A 25,859-nucleotide genomic window follows, 5' to 3' on the forward strand; every position below is an offset into this window, starting at 1 on the left:
TGGGAAGTCCTACAGGAGGCGCTCTCATTCACCACCACTCAGGGTACCTTGCAGACTCCTGTAAGAAGCATACTCTTCCTTACATTTCTCCATGGGAAGTGGCTTACTGTACTACACCAGCAGGAAAAAGGGAGATTTTTCTCCTTGCCTAGCAATAGACCTAGGCAGTGAGGAGCTACCATGAATCAGCCAATGGGAAGCCACAACACTTGAATTCCCAGTTTCCTCCAATGGATATTTTGTTTATAACAGCCCCTCCTAACTCCTTCCCTTTGCTCTATAAAGTAACGTTCCTCTCTTTTGTAATCTCCCGACTTGTCTATGGTTTGCCATTGCCCGAGTATCCCAAATTTCAATTTCTCTGCCATTCCCAAATAAATTCGTTTTTGCTGGTGAAATAATTGGCTATTTTATTTTTAAGGATGACAATACTGACTATTCAAAATCTCCACCTGGATGTCTAATAAGCATCTTAAACTCAACATGTCCAAAATCAAAATCCTGATTCCCTGTACGCAATCCATCACCACCCTCCCAAAATCTTCCACATTTCAGTAAATAGAAACCCTATTTTTCCAATTGCTAAAGCCAAAAAACCTTGAGTCATCCATGACCCCCTTTTTCTTTCACAAACCACCTCAGCAAATCCCACTGGCTCTACCTTCAAAATATATTCATAATCCAACTCCCATTCACCACCATCACTGCTCCTACCCTGTTCTAAGCCACCATCTTTTCTCACCTGCATGAGTCTCCTACTAGTCTCTCCATTCTACTCCTGTTCCCATAGGGTCTACTCTCAAACTCAGCAGCCAGAATGATCCTGTAAGGAAAAAGAGAAGTTCCATCGTTTCATTCTCTGCCACATCCCCACTGGTTTCCCCTAAGATGGCCTCCCACTATTTCTCATTTCCTTATCTCTCTCCTTTGCTGACTCTGCTCCAGGGACACTGGTTTCTTTCTCTTCCTCAAACACACAAAGCACAATCTCACCTCAGAGCTTTACACTTGCAGCTGTTCCCTTTGCTTCTTCCCCCAGATATTTACCTGGGTCACTGACTTTCTTCCACATTTCTTGTCTCAAATGTCATTTTCTCAGAGGGGCACTCCCTCCTGACGTCTAACCACATGACCATCTTCCTCTGCCAGAACACAGCTCTAGGAAAAGACAGTTTCATTCACTGCTGTATTGACTGGGCCCAAAACAGTATGTTTTAGACACTCAATGCTTGTCAAACAAAAACTGTATCAATTGTTTTAGGAGGCCTTTGATGTTCTGATTAATATCAAAATGTCCCCGGTGTTTGTATTATTGGGAGTTTTTCTATCCTGCATCTCAAACTCTCCTGTTTTCTTGATATAATTAAACTTACGCTTTTTTTGGTCATCATTATCCATAAAGAAAATTATCTGGCTAGTTCAAAATGTATTTTGATTTTCATAAACTCTTTAATTCTATTCATAACTAAAATTAGATAGCCCTCTAGATTTTATTAACTACCTTAAAATTTTGTTTTATTTCAGACATCCTCCAGAAATCGGGGTCTATGTTTTTTCAGGCAGAAACACTTATCTATTTCTCTCCACACCAACCTTTCACCAGATTTAGCTTTAAACACAACTGGTAAGAGAAATCTCTAAAATTTAGGTCCCAAACAACCTTTCCTCATAGCAAGATCTAAGACAAAAAGCACTTCAAATGTAACCACAACGTATTTAAACCAAAGATTACCTGTGGCCCCCATCTACACAATCTGGCCCAAATGTAAAAATCACTTTTTACCCTTGTTTCATTTAATTCTCAAGTTCCCCAGACCTTCTCTACCAGTTGTCTTCAGTATGGATTGGGCGGTGAGGGTGGTTAATGAGCTTAATAGGAAGCTACTTGATTATCCTCAGGCCGAAAGTAAAGAACATCTGGATTTGTTTAGGAGTCTCTGTAAAGTGATGGAACCTCAACGCAAGGGATTTTTCTTCCTCCCTACAAACTATCTCAACTGTATCTTGTATGTGCTGAGGATGCTGAAACATACCTTCAGCAGGCCTGCTGTCTAATCTACAAAAGGGTTTCTGGACAGTCTTAGGTCCTTCTGAAAAGCAATGTAGTAGCATTCTGCCCCACTTAAGTATGAGTTGGCTCCTTGTCACTATGGTGATGAGCACCCTATGAACAGAGATAATCTGCTACTTCACCGAAAAGTCAAAACATAGCTTTGTTTTGTATCAGGAATGATGAGCAGAACCAATTATGGAGTATATTTATAAACATGTAACAGTATATGTTTCTTGAATCTGAATAGCAAGATTTTAAATTGTTTAGCTTAGAGGAAAAAGGGAATAAGACTGAAGCAAATAAACATGTTGGACTACATTCTTACATGTACAGCTCTACACCATTACTGAACTTGGGCACTACAGATTTTCCAGAACAGAGGTTCTCAGATTGGTTTTCAGATTTTGTATATGTGTGACCAACAGACTGGATGGAAAGAAAAATCCACTCAAGTAACAAAGAATCAACCAAGGCCAACAAGCAGTGCAAGCCCAAAGCTCCTGAAACATTAACAGTTTAAAGGAAAGATGACATAGCTCAATAAATTCTCAAAAGGAAGTAATATTCAGCACCTACTCTTGATTTTTTAAACAGTGCTTAGCAAACAAGAGATAGAGGAAAACTTTACCTTAATAAAAGGAATCTACCAGAAACTTATAGAAAATAGCAGAGCATACACAATAGCAAAATATTAAAAACCTTTCCAAATTAAGAGCCGGGAATAAAACAAAGATGCCAGCCATCATATTACAAAAATATTAAAATATTTGAAGGAAAGAAACAAAAATCTGTCATTATTTGCAAACTACGTTATCTGGGGCTTTCAAGTTAAACAATCAAATTAAAAATTATTTAGTCTAATATTAAGTCCAAAAACATCAGATAAAAGATCACAATTAAAGATAAAATAAAAAACATTAAACAAAGAATTGCCACATGACCCAGCAGTTCTACTCCTAGGTATATACCCCAAAGAACTGAAAACAGGTACTCAAACAAATATTTGTACACAAAAATTTGCAGCACTATTTAAAATAGACAAAAGGTGAAAACAACCCAGATGTCCATCAGTGCATGAATTTAATAAATTGTGGTATATACATACAATGGGTTATTATTTAGCCATAAAAAGAAATGAAATACTGATACACGCAATGGATGAAACTTGAAAACATGCTAAGTGAAAGAATCCAGACACAAAAGGTCACACATATCATTATAATTCCTTCTGTCAGAAACATCCAGAATAGGCAAACCTATAAAGGCAGAAAGTGGTTGTCTAGGGCCGGTTGGGGATGGGGACAGGGACAGGACAGAGAAGGACGAGGGAGAGATGGAGAATGGCTGCTAATGGGTATGGAGTTTCTGTTGTGGAGAAATGAAAATGTCCTAGAATTACAGGTGATGGCTGCACAACTTTGTGACTATACTAAATAAACCCCAGTGAACTGTACACTTTTAAAAGGTGAATTTTATGGTATGTGATTTATATCTAAATAGAAAAGTAAATGGGAGACAATAGTCAACATGATTTGGGGTGGGAAAAAACGTTAACTCCCAAAACATACATTAAAACTATAATAACAAAAATAATATAGCAGTAGAAAAGAAATAGGTAGTTCAAGAAAACAGCATCTCAAATGATTACAGGCAGAGCAAGTAAGTGGAGGAAGCAGGATGTTTGAATAGAGAGAGAAAACTAGATATTTGAGTGAAAAGATGAATGCCTTCTCCAATATAAACAAAAACTTAAAAATGCCAGATTAAGTAAGTGAAATGTAAAATCCAATACTGTCAAATATTAAAGAATGATTTTAAAATCTTAGTGGGAAGTAATTCCCCTTCTTAAACAAAAGACACAAAATACTGACATAATACAAATTTTAAACATCTGTTTGAAAAAATACAACATAGAAAGACAAAAGATAGAGAATATTTACAGTATACACAAAGGGTTAATTTCAACGATATTAAAATTCACCCAAGCCACTGGAGGGGAGGGGGGGAGACTATAATATAGTTTTCAAATACATACAAAAATATATTATGCCCCCAAACTGGATATTTGCAGAGGAGAGTCAGGAGCATTTTTTTTTTTTTTTTACGACTATTTTCAGTGTTGTTTGAATTTCTCACCATAGTATATATGTTAATTTCATAATATCAAAAACAATTTTAGAAGAAAAAAGTCTGGGAGGCAAGACTTTAAGTAGCTGAGAACCACTGAAAGACTTTTAAAAGGGAAATAGCATGGCTGGATTAGTATTTTTGACAGCTTCCTGGAGCACCTTTACATAGAATGGATATAAAAAGCACTAGTTGAGAAACAGGTATTGATTCATTTCTCCATTCAACAACTTTTGAGCACTGCTGGGACCCGGCACTGACCTAAGCAGTGGAACCAGTTAGAAATGTTGCAGCTGTCCAGGCGAAAGGTCATGTATACCCTACTCTGGGCAATGTGCAAGGGAGACAGGGAGGAGAAGATACCTTTCTTTGTTGTTTTTAAGGGAGGGGGCCACAGCGGATGTATGTTAACGCCCTTGCCATTTTAAGGCATCTGGAAACTAGCCTTCCAATACTGTTTATGTTACAAGAGGACCAGGTATTCCTGGTAGGTATAATTGACTTTTTGACAACTGACTGACTAGAAAAAGCAAAAAGCCCATTATCAGCCTTGCTCTTACAAGTTACTGCCTTATTTTCAAGATTCTTTGACTTTGGAAAGTCCATGTCCTAAAACCTCTGAATCAGTAAATTTCAAAGCCACATTGGTCATTTTCTCTGTGCCCATATTTTTATTCTTCGGTTTCTGTCAAAAGATGCATAAAAAGAGAACACAATATTAATAGTTAACCCAAAGGAAAAGCACTTCAGTGAATCATATTAGAGATATTTTAAATTATGGTTTAATTTGAACTGGTTTTGTTTTTTTACAGTTCACACGTTCCCATTTTATCACAGCCATCTGTTTTTTCAGCAGTCAGTTTTAACAAAAGTTTTAATAAATACCATGACTGTACATAAAAATATTTAAATTTCTCACCTTAAAACTTATTTTTTAAGTGAAAGGAGGCAGAAAAAAAGTCCTGCTGGTAAGTTTGGCAAAGAATTCACCTTACCATTTAGCTCAGGGCATTTCAAACATGACGGGTGTGGCAGCAGCTCCCAGTTAGACCAGTACCAGCAAGAGCTCAGAAAAGGAGCTCCGCTGAGGCTGCTGGTCAAAGAGTAAGCTTTTTCTCAAAGCTACCATAATGCTACCAGAATTCTCCCCAAACCATGCCAACAGGACTTCTCATTTATAGATTTCCTATTTCAAATGCACGCTGTGCGCAATGTCAAGGTAAATTTAGGTCAGTTTCTGAGGAAGAGATTATGGCAAACATGACAGTCCCAATTTTATAGTACTGTGTTTTCACATAAGGTGATTTATTAAGTATGTGATTCAAGGTGATTTAATACTTATACTCTTGAAAGATTTTTTTATATGAATTTTATATGAATAAAGTTAAAAACCCAGAAAAAAAAATCTTCTCAGACTTTCTATAAAATGTTGCTCCTGAGCATATAGTGTGATATGGAAAAACCTGGCCTAATACCCCCCCCACACACACACACACACACATCCTGAAAAAGAGAAGCATTTCTTCCCACGCAGATCACCAGAAATTACAAAGGATTAAAAAAAAAGAAAAAGAAAAACAAAACAAAACAAAAAAACCATTAGCACATAGAGTCTGACCTGGATTTCATCCTACAAACAAAAAAAACCAAACAAAACAAAGCCTTCCTTATTATAAAACATAAAAGATGGTGAGGGAAAAGGGAGAGGCTGGAAAGAGGAGCAATCAGCAGTAGTTGCCAGAAGCCCTTTTTGTAGACAGGTTTAATTTAGCAATTGGACATTCCTGCACACTGGATCTTTAGAAATAATTACCATCTTCACAACTCTCAACAAGAAGGGTCACCTAGTCATTTAATCTATTTCACATGCACAGTGTCAAATAGAACTTGATCAGATATCTATTCCTTTTAGCCATAGCTGTCATTGTCTTGAACTACAAAAATCTTTTTAAAAAATACATGTTAAATATATACATCCTTCAGTAGAGGAATCCAGGAGTTTTTTAAGTGCCTGAGAGGCCTACATCCCCCTTCTGAGAGATGACAAGCAATTTCTTCTACTTAAGTTGCCACCCTGATATCCTATGACCTTTCTACTCTGGCCTTAACTAAAAGGTAACCACTAATATTCAAGGAAGAACTTAGTGAATTTGAGCAGAAGAGGTTTAAGAATGGAGACAGTCACAAGATTAAAAGGCTCATCACACGGAGCCTGCTGCAGAGGGGACGAAGTGAACAGGGCACCAGGTCCAGCCACTGACGGACAACTGGAATTGCTATAGAATCTGGGACAAGTACATACTATTGTTCCAACTGTCCTCAAGACCAAACTATGTGACCTGAAATTGTTTTATGTGTTTCCTTATGTCCCCACACATCCATATAAAAAACTACAATGGGTCATCTGGTTTAACACCTACTTATACAGGATTACTTCTTCCTTTATGGAAATGAAAACTATTCTAGAATCAGTAGAATTTTTTCCTGACTGCACTTATACATGACAAACCAACAGGGGATTGGCTAAGCCTATTTAGAACCCCCTTAAATTGTTGAGTCAATTTACCTATTTTTTTCAAGAATAGGTAAATCCCCGACTTTTGAGTAGGATGGTGGACTTAAACACATTGGTTGGTCCTTCCCCAAACACCAATAGATTTTTCTTATGTTATAAACCAACAGGGACAAAAAGAAATGAAGATTATAGCCAAAAATTTTTGAAAACTGGAAAATAAATGGACAAAAGGTAAAGGACTCGACTCAGAGACCTAGGAAAACTGAATCCTAAGGTAAGCATCAGGGAACACTCCCCCAAAAGGTTCAACAGGGATAAAATGGGAAGCATTAACAGAAAATCTTTCTGAAATGCAATTCCCAGATCCCCTTCTCTCACTCTTTCCGGCAATCAGGCAAATACCCTTCCCGGACCCTTGCAGAGCGCTGAAGGTAATCTACGGAGGGTTAAAACAGAGGGTTACCTAGACTAGGAGTCACCAGGTAAGGTGAAAGCAGTTTAACATGTTACTTCGATCCCAGCCCATTACGTTAGTAAATAAATGTTTAACATCTGAAGGCGAGGGAAAGAGAGGGACAGACAAGGACAGTTATTTTTAATATTTGCTGATTCCTGTGGTACAAATATTCTTTCCTTGGCTGCTTCAAGCTATCAAATGATGTCACTGAATGCAGAGTTCAGAAAAAATGCACAATAGCCTATTATTACATAGTATTTCCACCATATAGATAGATGTAAATAATCAAGAGTGTCCATAACAACAAAATGTAATAAAATATTAGGAAGTGGTGAGTTATTAGTATTTATTACACTCTGATTTTGAATATAATATTTAATTATAAGTTTGTATAATCTTTAATAATTATTGTATTTAGCAAATGGCTCACAAAGTTCCTGAAAAGGTAACAACTGGCTCCGATGTGCCAGCACAAACCACCTGACCCCAGCCCCTCTATCAATACTCTTCCCAAAAGGCTTCACTTCCAAGCAGAAAAGATTAGAAAAGACATCTCTGGGGAATCTAACCAGTTATATTAGTCGAAGAGGAAAAATATAAAGATACTGACAAATTCTCAAATTAAATTTGTCCAGTTAGATTATCCTACAGTGAAGCCCACAATTGGTAAGACCTACTTACATATTCAGAGCTTCCAGCCAGCTTTTTAGGATCCCACTCTTAAATATTAGCAAAAAGCCAAGAATTGTTAGACATCCTGGCATAAAACACAGAGATGGAAACAGAATAAGCAAGTTGGAAGAGAGAGAGAACAGGGTCAGCGTCACGGGCGTGTGGCCTGAGCAGCCATGCAGCGCCCTGCACTTGGAAGAGCTGCGTGTCAGGTTTGATGCTCTGCTGCTGCTGTCTGGGAATGCTTTAGTAAATGCCCAACAAGGGCCCCCACATTCTCACTCTCTACTTGGCCCTTCCAATTATGTACCTAGTCCTAACAAAGACTATGCAGACAGAAGAAAACTCTGGGGGAGAACACACCATTAATATTTTCAGAAACAGTAAAGATTACAAACATGAAGTAACAACAGTATGCTGAGAGAGAGAGAGAGAGAGAGAGAGAGAGAGAGAGAGAGCGAGAGAGAGGCTAAAAAGAGTCAGAAAGTAAAAATGAGCACAAGCGTGCGTTTCTTGGTAATTAGAAATGTAACAGCAGAGAAATGTAACTAACTGACCGGTTAGCTCAGTTGGTTAGAGCGTGGTGCTAATAACACCAAACTTGCAGGTTCGATTCCCGCATGGGCCACTGTGAACTGCACCCTCCTCAAAAAAAATAGTAACAGCAGAAATGAAACCCTCAATAGAATAGCGTAAGAACATTGGATATCAGTCCAGGAAGTCTAATATCTGAGTAAAAAGAGTCCAAGAGAAAATTAAGGGGGGCGGGGGAACGGAGCAGAGAAAGTCATCAACAAAACAGTTCCCAGATTGAAAGGGTTCATGAAGTATTCAGTACAATGGATGGAACCAAACTCACATTAAGGTACATTAACGTGCAATTTCAAACAGCAAAAAAGAAAAGAACTGATCACAGAAAGGATTGGAAACCTAATGGCTTTGGCTTCAAGAGCAATGAAGTAAACACAGAGGAAAACTAGAAAACAATGAAAGCTACGCCTTTAACATTTCAAAGGAAAAACTTCAAGCTAGAATTCTATACCCAAGCAAACAATCAAATAAGAGTAAGGACCGATTATGACATTTTCAGCCATTCGGGATCTAAAAGTTTAACTCCCATGAACTTTTTGGGGCACCTACCAGAGAGTATGTTCTGCCAAAATAACAAGAATAAACCCAGAAATATGAAGATATGAGATCTAGAAAACAAGAAATCCAACACAAAGAGGCAAAGAATATCACCAAGATGCTGGTAAAGGGCAGTCCCAGGAGGAGAGCTGTGCATTTATGGGCAACCAGTCCAGATGGGGGCACATCTTCAGGAATATGAGACGCTAACAGAATACCTAAAGTGTCAGAACTTCCTGAAAGGAAATTTGGACAAGTTGCAATTTGAACTATACGGAAAGTCCTCACTTAATGTCATAGATAGGTTCTTGGAAACTGTGACTTTAAGCTAAACGATGTATAAGGAAACCAATTTTACCATAAGGTAAGTGATATAAACAAAAGTTGAGTTCCTACAGTATATTTCTGGTCACAAAAATTTTAAACAAACTTCTACATAAAGATCTAAAACATTTCTAATATTAAACATTAAAATAAATGTGAGCTATACATACATTTAAGAAAGATTAATAAAAACAAGTAAGGGTCATGGGTGGCTGGAGCCTATCTTGGCAACTCAGGGTGCAAGGTGGGACCCCACCCTGGACAGGGACACTCACAGAGTGGGACAATGTAGACACACCAGTTTATCTCACGTGCACATCTTCAGAATGTGGGAGGAAGCTGGAGGACCCAGAGAAAACCCACGCAGACATGGGGAAAACGTGCAAACTCCACATGGACAATGGTCCCAGCCAGGAACTGATTTTTTTTTTCTCATCAACATTATAATGAAATGATGCTGAACAAAATTATGTTATTCAAGGACATGCAGTATTGGTGAGAAGTTCATATAAAAGTAAACAACAACAAAGAAAACTATAAATTTCAGGAAAAACCAAAAGCTGCATAGAAGAAAAAGTATTCACAGATTACTACATTGCTTAACTGTGAATTGAGCTTTCAGTTTTAACCATGTAAACACTACTGATCTAAGCAAAGTTATGAACCTATACTAGGATGGGAGAACAAAGAGAGTACTTGGGGATGTGGGAAAAAACCTAAATCCTCACCTGCCGTAATGGAAAATTGAGAGCTGATGCCTGAAGCTGAAAACTCAAGAAATCAGAATTTAAGAATGCTGTAAGAATGAAGGAGTTCAGGACTTGCTACCCCAAAATATGATGCCGTGGGTACGGAATGTTTTAAGCTGAAGAAATTTGAGAAACGGCAAGTGCAAGAAAGACTCTGACCTCCTCTTCTACCCTGAAGCAGGTCCGAAGACCCTCAGGCGAGAGGTGCCCGCCCTCCCTATTCTCAAAGGGAAGGAGCATCTTTATCTCTGAAGACAAAGGGACACAGAAAAATCCCAAGGAACTAGCCTTGCTAAATTTCCCGTTTACTACCCTTCACTCATACTCTTTTGTCTTATCACACAGCTTTACATGACTTTTCACTCTTCATCGAATCTAGCATAAAAATGCTCAGTCTTAAGCACTTCTTCAGGTCTTCATCTCCTTATGAAGGTTCTCATGTAACATAAAACTTACATTAAATAAATCTGTGTGCTTTTCTCTTGTTAATCTGTCTTTTGTCACTCCAATTTACAGGGCCCCAGCTGGAGAACTTAGGGAGGTAGTAGGAAAAATAACTTTTCCTCCCCTACGAGAAGACAGAGATAAATGTGAAAAGAATCAGCTATAAGAAATTAAAGTGTCTGCATCAGGGAGGGAGAAGTGGGGGAATGAAGTGGGAGAACGGCTGCCTTTCAAAACAAGTATTATAGAGCTACCGTGTTTCCCTGAAAATAAGACCTAACCAGACCATCAGCTCTAATGTGTTTTGGAGCAAAAATTAATATAAGACCCGGTCTTATTTTAACATAAGACCGGGTCTTATATAATATACTATACGACCAGGTCTTATATTAATTTTTGCTCCAAAAGACACATTAGAGCTGATGGTCCGGCTAGGTCTTATTTTCGGGGAAACACGGTACTGAATCTTTAAACTATGCACACTCAACACTTTGGTAAAAAATATTAAATAAAAACGAGGAAAAACTAGCAGAAAAAGTTCAGAATGCTTTAGATCATGCTTCCTTTTTCAAATTACAAGTTTCTCTCAAAATTTTCTCCTTTTATTTGTTGTATTTTCCAATTTTTCTACAAGAAAAATTTAATACTTGTATAATAAGCTTAATAGTCATGTTACTACTGTCTGATACTCAAAATCATCTGTAACTCCAACTATTATTTAGGAGCATTCCTAGGTCATGTGATACCCAATGTGACCTAGCTCAGCAAATTTACCTTCCAGGAGTTACCTTAGCAATTGACACCAAATTACTCCATATCTCACAATGGGTTTCCCTCTGGAAGCCTACATTCTTTCAAAACAGTACAAACAGACTGTGGATGAAAAAGGGGTTCTATGGAAAGGAACCTCACAGGATGATCAGACCACAAATTCCTAACTGGGCAGGACACAGTGGGTATTCTGGCCCCAGGCACATAACTTCTTTAGTAAAAGGCTTATCTTTGCCTTAAGCAAGCCCTGTCCACTGTTTCTGTGCATCTAGGTTAACACACCTTTGAAATACCCCTTTACAGACTCCTCAGAAGGGAAACCATTTAGGTTAATACACCTTAGAAGTGACTTTTTCGAAGTAACCACCCTCAAGAGAGCACATAATTCCTTAATTCAAAACACATAAAAGAAGCTGCAAACTCTCAGTCTGTTGAGATCTTGCTTCCAGGCCTGTGGTCAGTTTGGCTCAAATAAATTCTTATAAAAATTCTCCATAGGTTTGGACATTTCCTACCTTGACAAGACTTTCCATTAAACCCTATGAGAAACTCAAATAATAAACACAATAAACTCTACAATGTGCTTTTAAGGGGGTAACAACTTCAATTTCTTTCATACTTTTATTATTTCCGACACTAAATTAAGACCTTTCAGTATACATAAATTGCAATATACAATATATTATTTTAACACAGTTGGGTAAAATTTGTTTTTATTCTGTCTTTACATAGCTGTCACTTGACTATTACATAGCAAGAAAAGTAGTTACGCTCAGTTTATAAAACGCAGCTTGGGTAATTGCTATCACATCCTTTGTTCACCTCCAGATTGGATGCCGCTGGTGCTGGTCATCATAGGATGTAGAAGAAGGAATTTGCTTGTTTAGCACAGAGAACTGAGCCAATCTGCAGACAGATGTAGTCGAGCCAAGGCAGCTACACATGTTTTCATTTATTCCCTTAAGAGTGATTTGATTTGTTTGGATTTGGTATAAAATCATTTCTGGATTTAAAGAAAACTAAACAAGGTTTTACAGCTTGTTATGTTGGCAGGCAGGCAACCATAAAAAAAACCCCAATCTTAAAAAAAGATTCTTTTGCACTTAAAATTGAGGTGGGATAGACATACCTGAAGGCATAGTCTACATTTCTCATCTTTATCCTGCCTAATATTGGCAAAGATTATCGTGCCTTCATTATTAATTAGTAAACTCCAGCATGGTACTTTGGCCTGTTCGCTCATGAACACTACACATACACACACACACACACACATGCACACTCATCACGCCACTAAAATACGCCTTTGGCATAAAATACTACTTAAATTTTTCTCAAACTGGCAACAAAAACAAGCTGCTACCAGAATTTCTTTTTTTCTCAAAGTCAAATTAAATGTTGCCAATGTACACACAGAACATACTCCCAGATCAGTGGCTGCTGACCAGCTTAGTCTTACCACACTCAAACTTCATGTTCACACTAGCGTATTTTAGGTAAATAATACCAATCTCTTCCGGCTTCTAGATAGCAAGCAAACTTCAGGGAAGGTCATCTGGTTTCTTGCCACCTCCATCCATCCCCATCTCACCCTGCCCAAAAAAGCAGTGTGCGTTTTTGGGTTTTGTTTTGTTTTTGAAACAGCTTGCTTTTTCCATCCTGAGCTTTCCCAAACTATTTCAGGGTTCTGACAATTCTGCCAGTGACTAAGTCTCCTCCTGGGAATAGCTGTCTCATTATCACTACTAAAAACAGTCACTCCTAATACTAAGTGATAAGGATCTGGAAACTCATTGTAACTTTGGGAATGCAAATCCCACCCTACCCAAAGATAAATGCATTACAAATGGAATAACAAACTCACCACAGAACTCCAGCAGCCTTTGTGTTCCAATTAAGCTACTGAGTTTTGTGTGTACTCCTACTTCTAGTTAATATGAATAATTTGTTACTATTTCCTGCCTCATACCCAATTAATACATAAATTATTAAGAGCCAAGCAAAAAATAAAAAAGGCAAAGAAACAAAACACACACAAAAACTAAACAGCAAATGCCCTATTTTTTTTTTCAGGTAATACAGCCTTGCAACTGAGCATCTGTTTCAGAAACATTTTGAGCAGTATATGTGTTGTGTGGTAATTTGTTCTTGGCAAGCCAGTCCTGCTTGGAAATCAACAGCATATAATTGCAAATAACAGGTCTTTTCCTACAAGGCTCAAATAAAACAACTACTTAAGACTCTTAATTCTTGCAAAAAGGACATGCAAAATAAAAATGATCATAAATTCATTTCTATTGTCAAAATTTTGCTTCTATTGAGCTTGCCCAGTATTAGTGGAAAGTCACATAATCATAGTCCATCATTCTGGAAACCTAAGAGATACAGAAAAGATAAACTCCTCAATACACACAAATCTCCCCCCAAAAGAAACTTCTTTCACATTAACTAGAATCAACTTGAGCCATTTTGTAGTCACTGTGGAAAACATGCAGCTCAAGAATATTTAACTTTTTGTGCTATAAACTCCTCTGACAGTATGCGAAGACCACCGACTTTCAGACTATTTTAAAGCAAAAATACCTACTACAAAGAAAACCAATTACATTAAAATACAGTTATCAAAAACTCATAGCATTAAATAAACTTTTTTCTTTTTTAATATATAAAATAACAAGGTCTAATGATAAGTCTATTAAATACCATAATTTCCAAATTATGACCAATATAAATTATATTTTCAAGATATCTGCAACAACTGCTGTGTGATATAAAAATATTTGTGCTTTCAATTAACGACAAAGTCTCACAGTAACTGCGAATTTACTGTGTGGTTTGAAGGAAATGGTATACTTCAGTCATAGATTACTGAAAACAAGTATTTAACATGTTTCTCATTCAAATTCATGGATCCCTGAAGCTTTTAAAGCATTATCACTTTGGAATATTAAAAGAGGCATTTAGAGGTCACTTGGTTGAGCCCCTTCATTTTAAAGATACAGGAACTAAAGAGGAATTGATGATACTGCTTGCCTGAAGCATTACATCTTAATCCCAAATCACTGGGTTCTGTTGTTTACAGTAAACCACTGTTTCTTCGGAAAACCTGAACCTCACATCTGGCAATACTTGCACCTGTTTCATCATCTGTAAAATGAAGATAATAACCCAATTATGGAAGAATCTTAATGTGAAAATCAAATTTTAAAAATCCATGTTAGGGTACTACAGCAGTACCTTGAAAGGTAAGGCTATTATCAATGAATTCCATGAGAAATTAAAGTTATTCTTCTTCCTTAGTATACTTTAAGTATCATCAAATTCTGGTTTATTTAATACATTAAATATTTTATGCTATCAAATAGATCTCCCAAAGGACAAAATGACGCTAGAAATAAGCCCTTAAAGAGGAAAATGATACATTTACAACAAAAAATACTGGCTTTCGAGTAAGACTATCACAAGCTATGTGCTTGTAATTCTAGGCAAAATGCTTGTTTTCTCTGAGCCTCCATTTCTGAATCAGTAAAATAGGAATAAATGCTAACACCATATGAGACTGCCATGAAGGTCATTAAATGTGAGTCTCCTTCTCTGAAATAGGTCAATGAGGAATACATGATTCAAAAATACCCTCCTAAAGCAATAAGGAATCTTTTCTGATTTCTGCACTATGAATACTTACTTTCTCCTCCTACATCACTTGATAAAGTTACTTAAAACAAAATAAAGTATGGCACAAATAACAGCCTTCCTTTACGGTCAGTACAGAATCTCTCAGCAATGTAAAACAGAGCCAATCAAATGGCGGGGAAGTTTTTTTGCCATAGAAACTCCTTGTTTAAAAAAGAAATTATGCAGTAAAAATAGCATTACCACTGTGCATTGAACAAGAAAACAGATTAAAACCAAAGGCCATTCCCCAATTTTTAAACCAGACAAAAGTAAACAAACACTTGGAGGACAAGAGTCACACAAAATAATTTAAGCACGTAAGTATTTAGACATGCAAGTGAAACAAACAAACAAAAAAACCAACAGAGGCAAAGCCACTCAACTTCTCCCCACATTCTTTGTTTTGCTTGCCTCCACGAGAAGAATTCAAAGTGGTCGACTGCAGACATGTCCAAGTTATAGTGACAAATCTGCAAGCATTTTAGACTAGGAACAGTATACAGAAAATACAGTAGGTAGTTCAGGGAACACAAAAGGCTCGGAGTACAAAGCAGATTTGTGAAACACTGGGAGCGGAAAAAGAACCATTATCTGTCATGCCCTCCTGTCGCACCCTTTATTTGTAGTCATAACTGCAAGCTGTTTTAAAGACAATGGCAATGTTATTAAGGGTACCTTCATGCTGTGCCAAAGCACATATACATAGCAATTCAGAACAATCAGTCTTACTTTCATGAGAGCAAAGGTTGCAGCCAAATGAAATGGGTGGATACCATATTAAACAATCTTGGAATTAGCTAATAGGATATAGGAAAAAATGATCCTAATGCAGATGCTAAGTTCTCTTCCTCCTTAACACAATAAAAATTTTTACTATTTGAAAAGCATTAGTCGAGAAAGGTTCCATTTACTAAGACCTAAAAATGGCCTGTTGTTAGGCACAAAGATGCTTATTATTTCCTTGTGTAATCTGTAAACTTAAAACATATCCACTGCATACAGATTCGACATCACAGAATTTTCAAAAGGATGCTGTGTAGAAGCAACTATAGTGGAAACCTTTAAATACAGGCACTGCAACTCGACAGAAAAACCATATGTTTCACAAACATTTAATAAAAGGGGAAATTGAAGGCAGTAGCAACATAAAAGACTAATTCTTGGCTTATCTAGGTATTCTACTGTTCTAATTCCTCAGAAAACAACTTATTCTCCCATATGGTTTCCTAACTTCATGTTCCCCAATCCTAATGAAGTCCAAAACATTAAGCAATTGTTTTTCAATGTATAGTGATAACATAACTCAACTTCATGACTTGCTCTCAAGCAGAGTATAAACTCTAATTGTTTTTTAAAGAATTGGGAAAAGAGAAGAACTACGTATTACATACACGCACACATACAGAGGGTGCCAAAAAAATGTATACACATTTTAAGAAAGGAAAAAAACTATTAAAATTGTAATACTCAATATATACCGATAACAAAAGATGAATACAAGTCACGTCCAACTTCTGCAATTACAAGAGGTGCTCAAAGTGGTTACCATCAGCGTCCAGACACTTCTGATTATGGCGAACTACTGCTGGAGCAACGTTGACCAACGTGTCCACTTGTATACTTTTTTTTGGTACCCCCAATATTTATGTAAGACTTTCAGCTGGAATATAAAGTTTATTTGATAAAACACTGAACTATTCTAATAGGTCACACAGACTTAAAATGTGGCATTTTATCTGTCATTGTGGCATGTCAATGCATTCACTCTAATGCTTTAACTAACTAATACATTAGTTAATGCTTTGTTGACTGGCTTCAAAGGATTAAAAAGAACTTGAACAGTAAAATATGAGTGTAATCATATCAACGTAGCCTTATACATAGATATAGTAATTAGTAGTAAATGGAGAAAAATAGGAGAGAAAATTCAGGTCTTGGGAGAAATCCTACTACTACACTAATTCAGTGAAAATTTTTATAAAACAATTTCAATAGTTTGTTTTTAAGACACATATTTTGAAAATTTTTTTAGAAGCAATTCTAATGCATTAATTAGAACTTGTATTTTAGGTTAGTTGACTGCTAGTGCGAGAGAAATATATTGTTCAAACTAACCTGAAAGGGAGTGTCTTCTCAGACTGGCTGTTTTTAACAGAAGCCCTAAGAGTTTTTAAGTTCTTCTTGGGCAGTTCCTCAGTAGGTTCAGCAGCTACTGCCCTAGTTTGCTCTACGAATAGGAACCGTTTATTACGATTTCACCAAAAATCGCAAAGCACATAAAAACTCTATTTTTAATATTTTTTAAAAACTATTTTGAAAAATCAACCAGTCCTACATAAAGCTCCAAACCTAGAAAGATGAGTACAATACAAATGGCTTAGCCACCTAAATTACTTGCTACTTACAGTGACTTTAGGCAAAATCATTGACCATTATTTAAGAGCGAGGCCACACTATGTGATGCTTTTTTTTTTTTTTATTTAGGGGATGGAGAGAATATGGTCATACATAATAAAAAAACGTATAATGTCACAAACTTTTTCTGAATTACATATTGAGAGGGAGGCAATTATTTTGTAAACAAATTATCAAACTAATATAAATGAGACAATTCAATGTTTTATGTATTTTGAACCTACTTAAAGGTCAAAAGAAAAACTTAATTAAACAGAACATAGAAGACAAATAAATGATTCATTTCAATCAAACCCACACCTCAACCTCTTTGAAGTACAGGAACTGCTGCTATTCTCTTGACATATGTAAAAGCTGCATTTTGGGGTATTCTGTTTTGTTGCATTTGCTTTACACTTCACTGACGATTATGGATCACAGAAAACAAATCATACAAAAACATAAAATTATTCAAGTTCACAATAAAATTAAAGGATGGGTTAAGTATGGGGAGGCTGAAATACAGAAGACTTAATTGAAAGATTCTATCCCGAAAAAATGACTTAATATTATACCTAATTAGTAACCAAATTTATATATTCTGAAAGATACATTCATGAATGAAAATGACGATGATAACATTAATGAGACAGGAGCTGATATTTCAAATATTAGAGATAATCTACTATTCCCAACATAGAAAGTACAGCACTCAATGCTAGCAGATTTTTTTTACGTTTTCAATGATAGAATGAGGTTACCATAGTAAAAGCTGAAATCACAAGCATAAACATAGACCTAGAGCCAATTGCATTAGAAATGAAACATATACTAACTCATATTAAACAATTTCATCACTTTAGTAGCAGACACGTCACTGTAACTTAGCAATAAATCCAAACACTCTTTCCCTTATGTATCCTTACAAAGTAACAGACTGCTTGATTTATTTTCTGATGGAAAATCCTGTTTAATACACACAAGCACATACACATTTTTAATAAGCACCCATTAGTGAGGCCGTCTTAAACCCACATTATTTTTTTAAATGTTAAACAAGGGGGTATAGCCCATGGTTTAGCTTAATCTTAAGAATTTTCCTCCATGAATCTATCTGAAGTCTACCAATACACCTACATTTGGTTAAAGTACTAGTTTATGATATTTCTCATATTAAAATTACTTTAAACTTACTACCAATTGTCACCCCAATAAACTTCAATTTTAAAATAAATTACTTGAAACTAACATAAACCCACGAAAAAAACAAAAAACATAAAACTGACTCCTACTCAGGTACTTTATCAACAAAATCACTCCTTACCAAAGTGTCAATCCTCTCTCCTCAAAAGATTAAACACATAGTTTTATAGTAACAAAGTCTACATTATTCTTGAAAGAAAGTTATGGCAGTTGAATTAAATATATGTCAAAGCCCTCATTTCAGAAGCCACCCTAACTCCAAGTCTAGGATTACAGGAGGGGGTAACACAATCTATGGTAGGAAAACCCCACGAAATCCCCTTTACTGATGGAAATATTCAGGAAATCAGCTCTTTCAAAACCTACAGGGGGTGATATCAAATTACCGGAAAGTGGCATGAAATTTTTGTTATGACAAGGAAACAGAAGTATGGAAACACGGAACTTGCTCCTATGTTCATACTTTAAGAATCAGTGATGGAGAACTAGTAATAAACAAACAAAACTCTCCAAATCTAAAAGCAAATGCATTAAATACTCAGCTACAAAGTCCAATTTTGTAAAACTAAACAGACAAGTTCCGAGGACTAAGGAGGGCGGTGCAATCACAATAAACACACTTATTTTAAGTCTCCTAAATCTATCCTGCAGTATTAATTCAACTTTTAGCAATACTAGCACAATATATTTCAGTTCCTAGCTTTAAAAAAACTAGAAAAAGCATTTCAAGTGTTAGAGATACTCATTTATGCAGAAACCCTCTCCAAATCCATCACAGATTTAATATGTTTGGTAATAACTCCTTAACGTGTGTCTTTCCAAAATCACTAGCAATCATTATTGAACACTTAGTATTCTCCACGCCCAAAGGACAAATGAGTAGGACAAACACCCAGCCCACCTATGGTGCCAACATTCTAACACGGAAGACAAAAATAGTTAACATGTAGAAGGTAAAACTATAAAACTCTTGGAAGAAACACAGGCATAAATCTTCATGAACTTGGATTAGGCAATAGTTTCTTAGATATGACACCAAAAGTTCAAACAACAGAAGAAAAAATAGACTCCACCAAAATTAAAAACTATTAATTTTAACCATCAAGTGAAAAAACACAACCTACTAGAATGGGAGAAAATACTTGCAAATCATGTATCTGATAAGGGATTGTATCTGGACTATATAATGAACTCTCATAACTCAATAATATAAAAACCAATAACTCAAATAAAAATGGGGAAAGGGTCTATCTAAATAGACATTTTGCCAAAGAAGATATACTAATGGCTAATAAACACATGAAAAGATGCTCAACATCATTAACCCTCAAGGAAATACAAATCAAAACCCCAATGAGATAATCACTTCATATCTGCTAGGATGGCCAGAATCAAAAAGATAATAAATGTTGGCAAAGATATGGATAAATTGAAACCCTGATACACTGGAGTTGGAAATAGTAAAATGTGCAGCAGCTTTGGAAAACAGTCTGGCAGTTCCTCAAAAGGTTAAACATATAACCCAACAATTCCACCCCTAGGTATGTCTTCATAAGAAATGAAAACATGTCCATACAAAAACTTGTATGCTTATGTTCCTAACAGCATTACTCATAAAAGCCAAAAAAGGGGCAGCCAGATGGCTCAGTTGGTTAGAGCGTGAGCTCTTAACAACAAGGTTGCCAGTTGAATTCCCGCATGGGATGGTGGGCTGCACCCCCTACAACTAAAGATTGAAAACGGCAACTAGACTTGGAGCTGAGCTGCGCCCTCTACAACTAGACTGAACGACGACTTGGAGCTGATGGCCCTGGAGAAACACACTGTTCCCCAATATTCCCCAATTTAAAAAAATTACTTTAAAAATAAAAAGCCAAAAAAGTGGAAACAACCTAAAATGTCCATCAACTGATGAATGAATAAACAAACTGTGGTCTATCCATACAAAGGATTATTCAGCAATAAAAAATGATAAAGTATTATAGATGCTACGACATAGATGAACCTTGAGAACATTCTGCTAAGTGAAAGAAGACCACACAGAAGACCACGTAACATATGATTCTATTTTAATGAAGTGTCTAGAATAAGCAAATTTAGAGAGAGAGAAAACAGATTTAGTGGTTGCCAAGGGCTAGGAGGGGTGGGGGAACGTGGAGTGACTCATAATGAGTGTAGGGAGTCTTTTTGGTGTGTATCTTCATGACAGCAACTGGTACGCTCATGATTTGAATCGAATGTCCTAAAATTGGTTTCGGCGATGGTTGCACGACTCTGTGAATAGCACTGAACTGTACACTTTAAATGGGTTATTATGTAGTATGTGAAACTATATTTCCATAAAGCTGTTGCTAACAATAATAATAATAATAATGTTTACAAAGCACTGTGAAGAAGTACAGGGTATTAAGGAAACATAAAAGGAACCCTAACGTAACCTGGGGAAATCAGAGGAGAGTTAAGTGAAAACCTGGATGCATAAGCATTTTAAAGGGCATGGCATGTCTGAATAACTACTAGCAGTAGCTGAAAGAATTCAAGAATGGCTGGAGTAGAGTGACAAGGTGGAAGAGATAGTAATAACACTGCTTATATTTTTTGAACCTATGTGCCTGGCACTGCTTACTCCAAACCCTGAAACATATTATTATATTTAATCCTAATAACTCTGAGATATGGATGATTATTACCCCCATTTTACAGATAAGGAAACTGAGCCTAGTGAAGGAAAGTAGCCGACCCAGGGTCACAGAAAGAGGCACTATCATCACTTGAACCAAAGCACTGTGACCTCAGAATCCCATAATCTTTAACACTTCACCACCACCCTTTCCTGGAAATTGCCTATTAATTACAAAATCATTTTGAATATTCAATCCTATAAAGTAACCACATACACTATACATTTACACACAAGTTTCTTTGGTTGAACAAATAAAGTTACTTACTTAACTTGGGTTTAGAGACCATACTTTGTTAATACTTATACGTAACTTTTAAACTCTGGAATCACACTCAGCAACGCAGGTTGATCACTAATTAGCAGCTCTGAGAATTAAGACTTCCTGAAAGACACTTCCCATCTCACACTTAATTTGTGGGGTCATTTATTTACTCATTATATTATTAAAATTATCACTATTTCGTGTGTGCATGCCTATATCCTGAACCCATATAGTGGAATGTGCTTAGAATTTACTACGTAGTATTTGTATAAGAAAGTGGATCAAGCTTAGGTTTCTAGCATGAACATTTGCATGGATGTTGGTGCCTTTTACTGAGCCTGGGAAGAGACAGCTGTGAGAAAAAATCTGAGTTCAGTTTTGAACAAGCTGAGCTGGGGGAACTATGAGACATCCAAGTCAAGGTGAATAAAAGGCAGCTGCCTATGCACTTGGTCCTCAGAAGAACTGGCCTAAGGAGTTAAGTGTGGGCACACAGCATGGTACAGCATGGTATCTCAAGCCTTGATAACCGGCTAAATGCCTAAGGAGAAAGCACAGACAGAGAAATGGTCTTAAAACTGTTTCTCAAATTTCCTCAAGCATCAAGGTCACCCGCAGGGCCTGTTTTAAGACACAGATGGTTGTGTCCCACCCCCAGAGTTTGATTCAACAGGTCTAGGTGGGGCCTGAAGACTTTCATTTATGACAAGTTCCCAGACCACACTTGGAGAAGCAACAGCCTAGAGCAAAGCCCTACAAAACTCTAACAGTTCAAGTCCAGGATGAGAACTTTCAAAGGAGCGCAGGAGGAGCGCAGAGTAAGGTAGGAGGAAAAACTACTCTAATTAAGTTATTTTTACCAAAGTCACCAGCAACTCCTAACTGATAATCCAGTGGAAACTTAGGACTCCTTAAAAACTCACCAAATTCTACTTGCCACAAGTATTTATTGAGCACCTACCATATGTCACACACATACACAACTGTCGCCTGTAACCTGACCCTCCCTTCTCCCTTGGCTTCTGAAATATACTCCCTTGCTACTGCTGCTTCTTTGAACACTTAGATCTCTGTTCTCTCCTTCCATCCACTCAAAACATTTCAAGGTTCCCCAGGATTCTGATCATCATACAAGCTCTCCAGGGCAATTTCACCTAACCCATAACTTTGGGTACGATCGAGCTACCAATAATTCCCCCACACTCATCTCTAGTACCAACTCTGGCACTGAGTTTTAGATCCCAATTCCAACTGAGAGCCCCAACTAGACATTAACACACTAAGCCTCTTCCCATGTTTTCTCTTCAAAAAGCACAACCATCCACACAGAGCTAAGCCAGAAACCTGTGCAAACCTTCCTAAGGTTCTCAACCTCAGCTGCATATCAGAACCTCCCACAGAGCTTGAAAGTAAAAAATAACGCCTCACCCACAGGTCTAATATGACAAAAAGAATCCTGTCCTGTATTTGACATACACGCATGTAAAGCGTAGAGCAAAAATGCTATGAGCACTCAATAAAAGGGCGTTATCTTTATAGGCACTTCAAATTTCAGCTCTTCTGAGGTCTTTTCTGAAGTTTCTGATTCATCAACACTTCTTTAAAAGCTATTTCATTAACAAAAACATAAAGGAAAAAAAAGTGTATACGTCCCTATAAGGTAAACCTAACAAAACTGAGGTTCAAATTCCTAGTCCCACTTTTTCCAAATATCCTTTTGGTATGAATCCTTATAGTTGATTTATAAAGGGATTAGTAAAAGTTGTTAAATAGATACATCACTGGAAATCATGGATTTCTAGTGAAATCTGGCCCATGGATAAGAGAACACAAACCAGTGAGTGGAGTCTATTGTTCACAGAGCCATTCACAGAGACTCTGATGAGCCATAAATGGAAAAAGAGATACCAATATATTCAGACAAGCTAATAGGAGAAACCCATCAGACAATATTATTTACAAGTATTTGCAAATGAGACATTCAAGTCTGCAGTGATATCAAAGCACCCTTGCACCTCTCCCCTTTGGTGCTAATTTGTATTTTGAGTATTTTCAAAAGAGATTGACAAAGATTTCAAACAGCCACTATCTTCCAAAGTATAATGCTTTGTTTGTGCCTCTTGCCCAATGATGTTAGCAAACCTGTCTACTTTTTCCTGAAAAGAAGTGAAGAAATCAGCAAAGGGTGAGTCAGTGAGTGAGTTCATTTAAGGCTGTAGAACTCTTGCATTTTCACCCAAGATGGCGAGTTTCCTATAGCTTTAGCACAACTGGATAGCACACAAATAGCCTGGGAATATGTCAGAAAAACTAACGAATAAAAGGTACCAAAATTTGAGACAGTAATAAAAGGGTTGGTTTTATTCGGTTATTCTGTTTGCCTTTACCTAAACAATTAGTAATATGTTTGTGTTACAAATGAATTACAATTATTTTTCAGAAATACAATGTACATGCAAATACCACTAGAGTATATAAGCATACCAAAAAAACAAAATCCTTTTTTAAAAAATTGACTACCTGGTAAACGGAAAGAGGTTTGCAGTTGTTAGCTAAAATGGAATCAATGGAAGTAGGCTTTATTTATGTTTCCAGTAATTATAAAGGTATGTGGATGATGGGAAAGACAGGAGGTTTGCACTCCCCTTTTTTAAAGAACTCTGTCTGTATATATGAAGTAGCCATATTTCCAAATGGAGGGAAACACAGATATTGATTAGAGCTATGAAAACCTAGTATGTGGGTGAGGAGTGAGGAAAGAAGAAATTTAAAGGCTTTTTCCAGTTTTATTTTTCTAGATTCGGGAAAATCTTTAATTTTCACATTTTACATATGAACAAAATGTGTACATAATCTGAAGGTTACCTATTTTCAACATGATATCTGAGTCCTTTTTACAACCCATCCCCTACAAGTTCACACAGCCTGAACTTCTCCAATGGTAGGGAAGTCATTCCATCAACAAAGACTGTTCAACTTCAGGGAACTGTGCCAAAGGACTAACAGCATGCTTTTCAAATTCTAAAACCTAAATGCAAAAAGAGGAAGTTTAATACCATCACACTATTAGACCCTGGTATATTCAGGGTCCCAAGTTCATGGGGGTATATGAGATATTATCTCAAGTGTTTTTCAGCAAACTGCCAAGCCAGGTGACATAACCCAGAACCTTTCTCAAAGACCACCTGGATTCCAGTCAGGGAAGGAATCACGAGAGCTACAACAGCAACCAAGCAAAAACTTGCTAGTTCAATTCACTTATAAATATATTTACTATTATAAATGGATCTCCAAACACATTGCTGAAATTTAAGGAGCTGAGGATTTAGTTTTTGTTGTTCTCCTTTGTGACATCTAAAGAGTGATAATCTATTGTATCAGAACAATCCAGGCCATTGTGGTACCTTCTATGCCAGGTAATGAATGCACAACGTCCTTGACTATTTCTTATACTCCACTCTGCTTCAATATGCTCAACACATTTGTTTTCAGAGTTTATTCCAGAATGGGAACATGAAACTACCTTGCTTAAATTAAGGAACAGTAGGAGCAAACATTGATGGCAAGATTTATTTGCCTCAGACTCTCTTCACAAGCTTTGACAACTCAGCCTCTTTACTACTTCCATTATTCACCGGAAAAAGAAAACAGATCTAGTTCAAATCACAGGCAAATCCCTTATACTTTGACGTATTTGCCCAGAGTAGTTAGACTGGATTTAGAAAGAACCTTGCCAAAGAAGAAAAACAATTTCTAGCCTTTCATCAATTCTTCTCTGAACCCAAGAAACACCATAAAATGTGTTTCCCATATCTAGTAAGTAACCACCTAGCACTACTTTCTAATTATAAAACCTATTCTAGCCACAGAGTACTCAGACCCATTGCAAGTTATGAGAAAAACAACAACTAAAGGGCGTTTCCTTGAGAAGACTCCTCTATCCCTATAGAGTAAATCCTCACTTAACATGGGTTCTCAATAGATTCACAATGTATAACAAACCAATTTACCTCAGGCTAATTGATATAAACAAGAGTTAAGTTCACACGGCATCTCATCATGAACAAAATGACATTATTCAAGGATCTGCTGTACTTTACAGTCACAGATACTGCACAATCACATGACGTGAGTAGGGAGGGGCATTTCCATTTCTATCCTACTAACTAGCCTAACATCATACAAACTTCCCATACCACCAACCAGAGGCAAACTAACAGACGGTCATTACCCCACGTCCAAACTTCTGATTCGAGCTGAAAAACAGAGAAATCCCCAACAAACGTCTTCTCCAGCTAATATCCTGCTAGTCAAACCTAGAGGCTTTGTTGGAATACTTTTACCAGTAAACGGTTTTGAGGCCTCATGAAGAAACTATCAGTTAAGGAACTAGAAATTGCTG

At 36.8% G+C, this 25,859-nt stretch overlaps 1 protein-coding gene across 17 annotated transcripts in view; it reads right to left on the bottom strand.

The window, feature by feature from the left end:
* FBXO34 (F-box protein 34) overlaps positions 1-25,859 on the bottom strand; it is an 82,387-nt gene that overhangs the window by 35,641 nt on the left and 20,887 nt on the right. For 3 of the 17 annotated variants that reach the window (XR_012494674.1, XM_019725756.2, XM_019725757.2), the window contains exons 3-4: positions 1,048-1,158; positions 743-823 (exon numbers count right to left, since the gene is read on the bottom strand). The exons of 10 other annotated variants lie outside the window; for them this stretch is intronic. Coding sequence is in view for 4 of the 7 variants with exons in the window: in XM_019725756.2 (XP_019581315.2) it covers positions 743-771 (29 nt within the window). In the remaining 3 variants the exon portion in view is untranslated. The remainder of the gene's footprint in view (positions 1-742; positions 824-1,047; positions 1,159-25,859) is intronic. 4 more of the 17 variants (XM_074327444.1, XM_074327445.1, XM_074327446.1 and 1 more) reach the window with 2 other exon arrangements.

The sequence above is a fragment of the Rhinolophus sinicus genome, linkage group LG03 (assembly GCF_036562045.2).
Source record: "Rhinolophus sinicus isolate RSC01 linkage group LG03, ASM3656204v1, whole genome shotgun sequence".
NCBI lineage: Eukaryota > Metazoa > Chordata > Mammalia > Chiroptera > Rhinolophidae > Rhinolophus > Rhinolophus sinicus.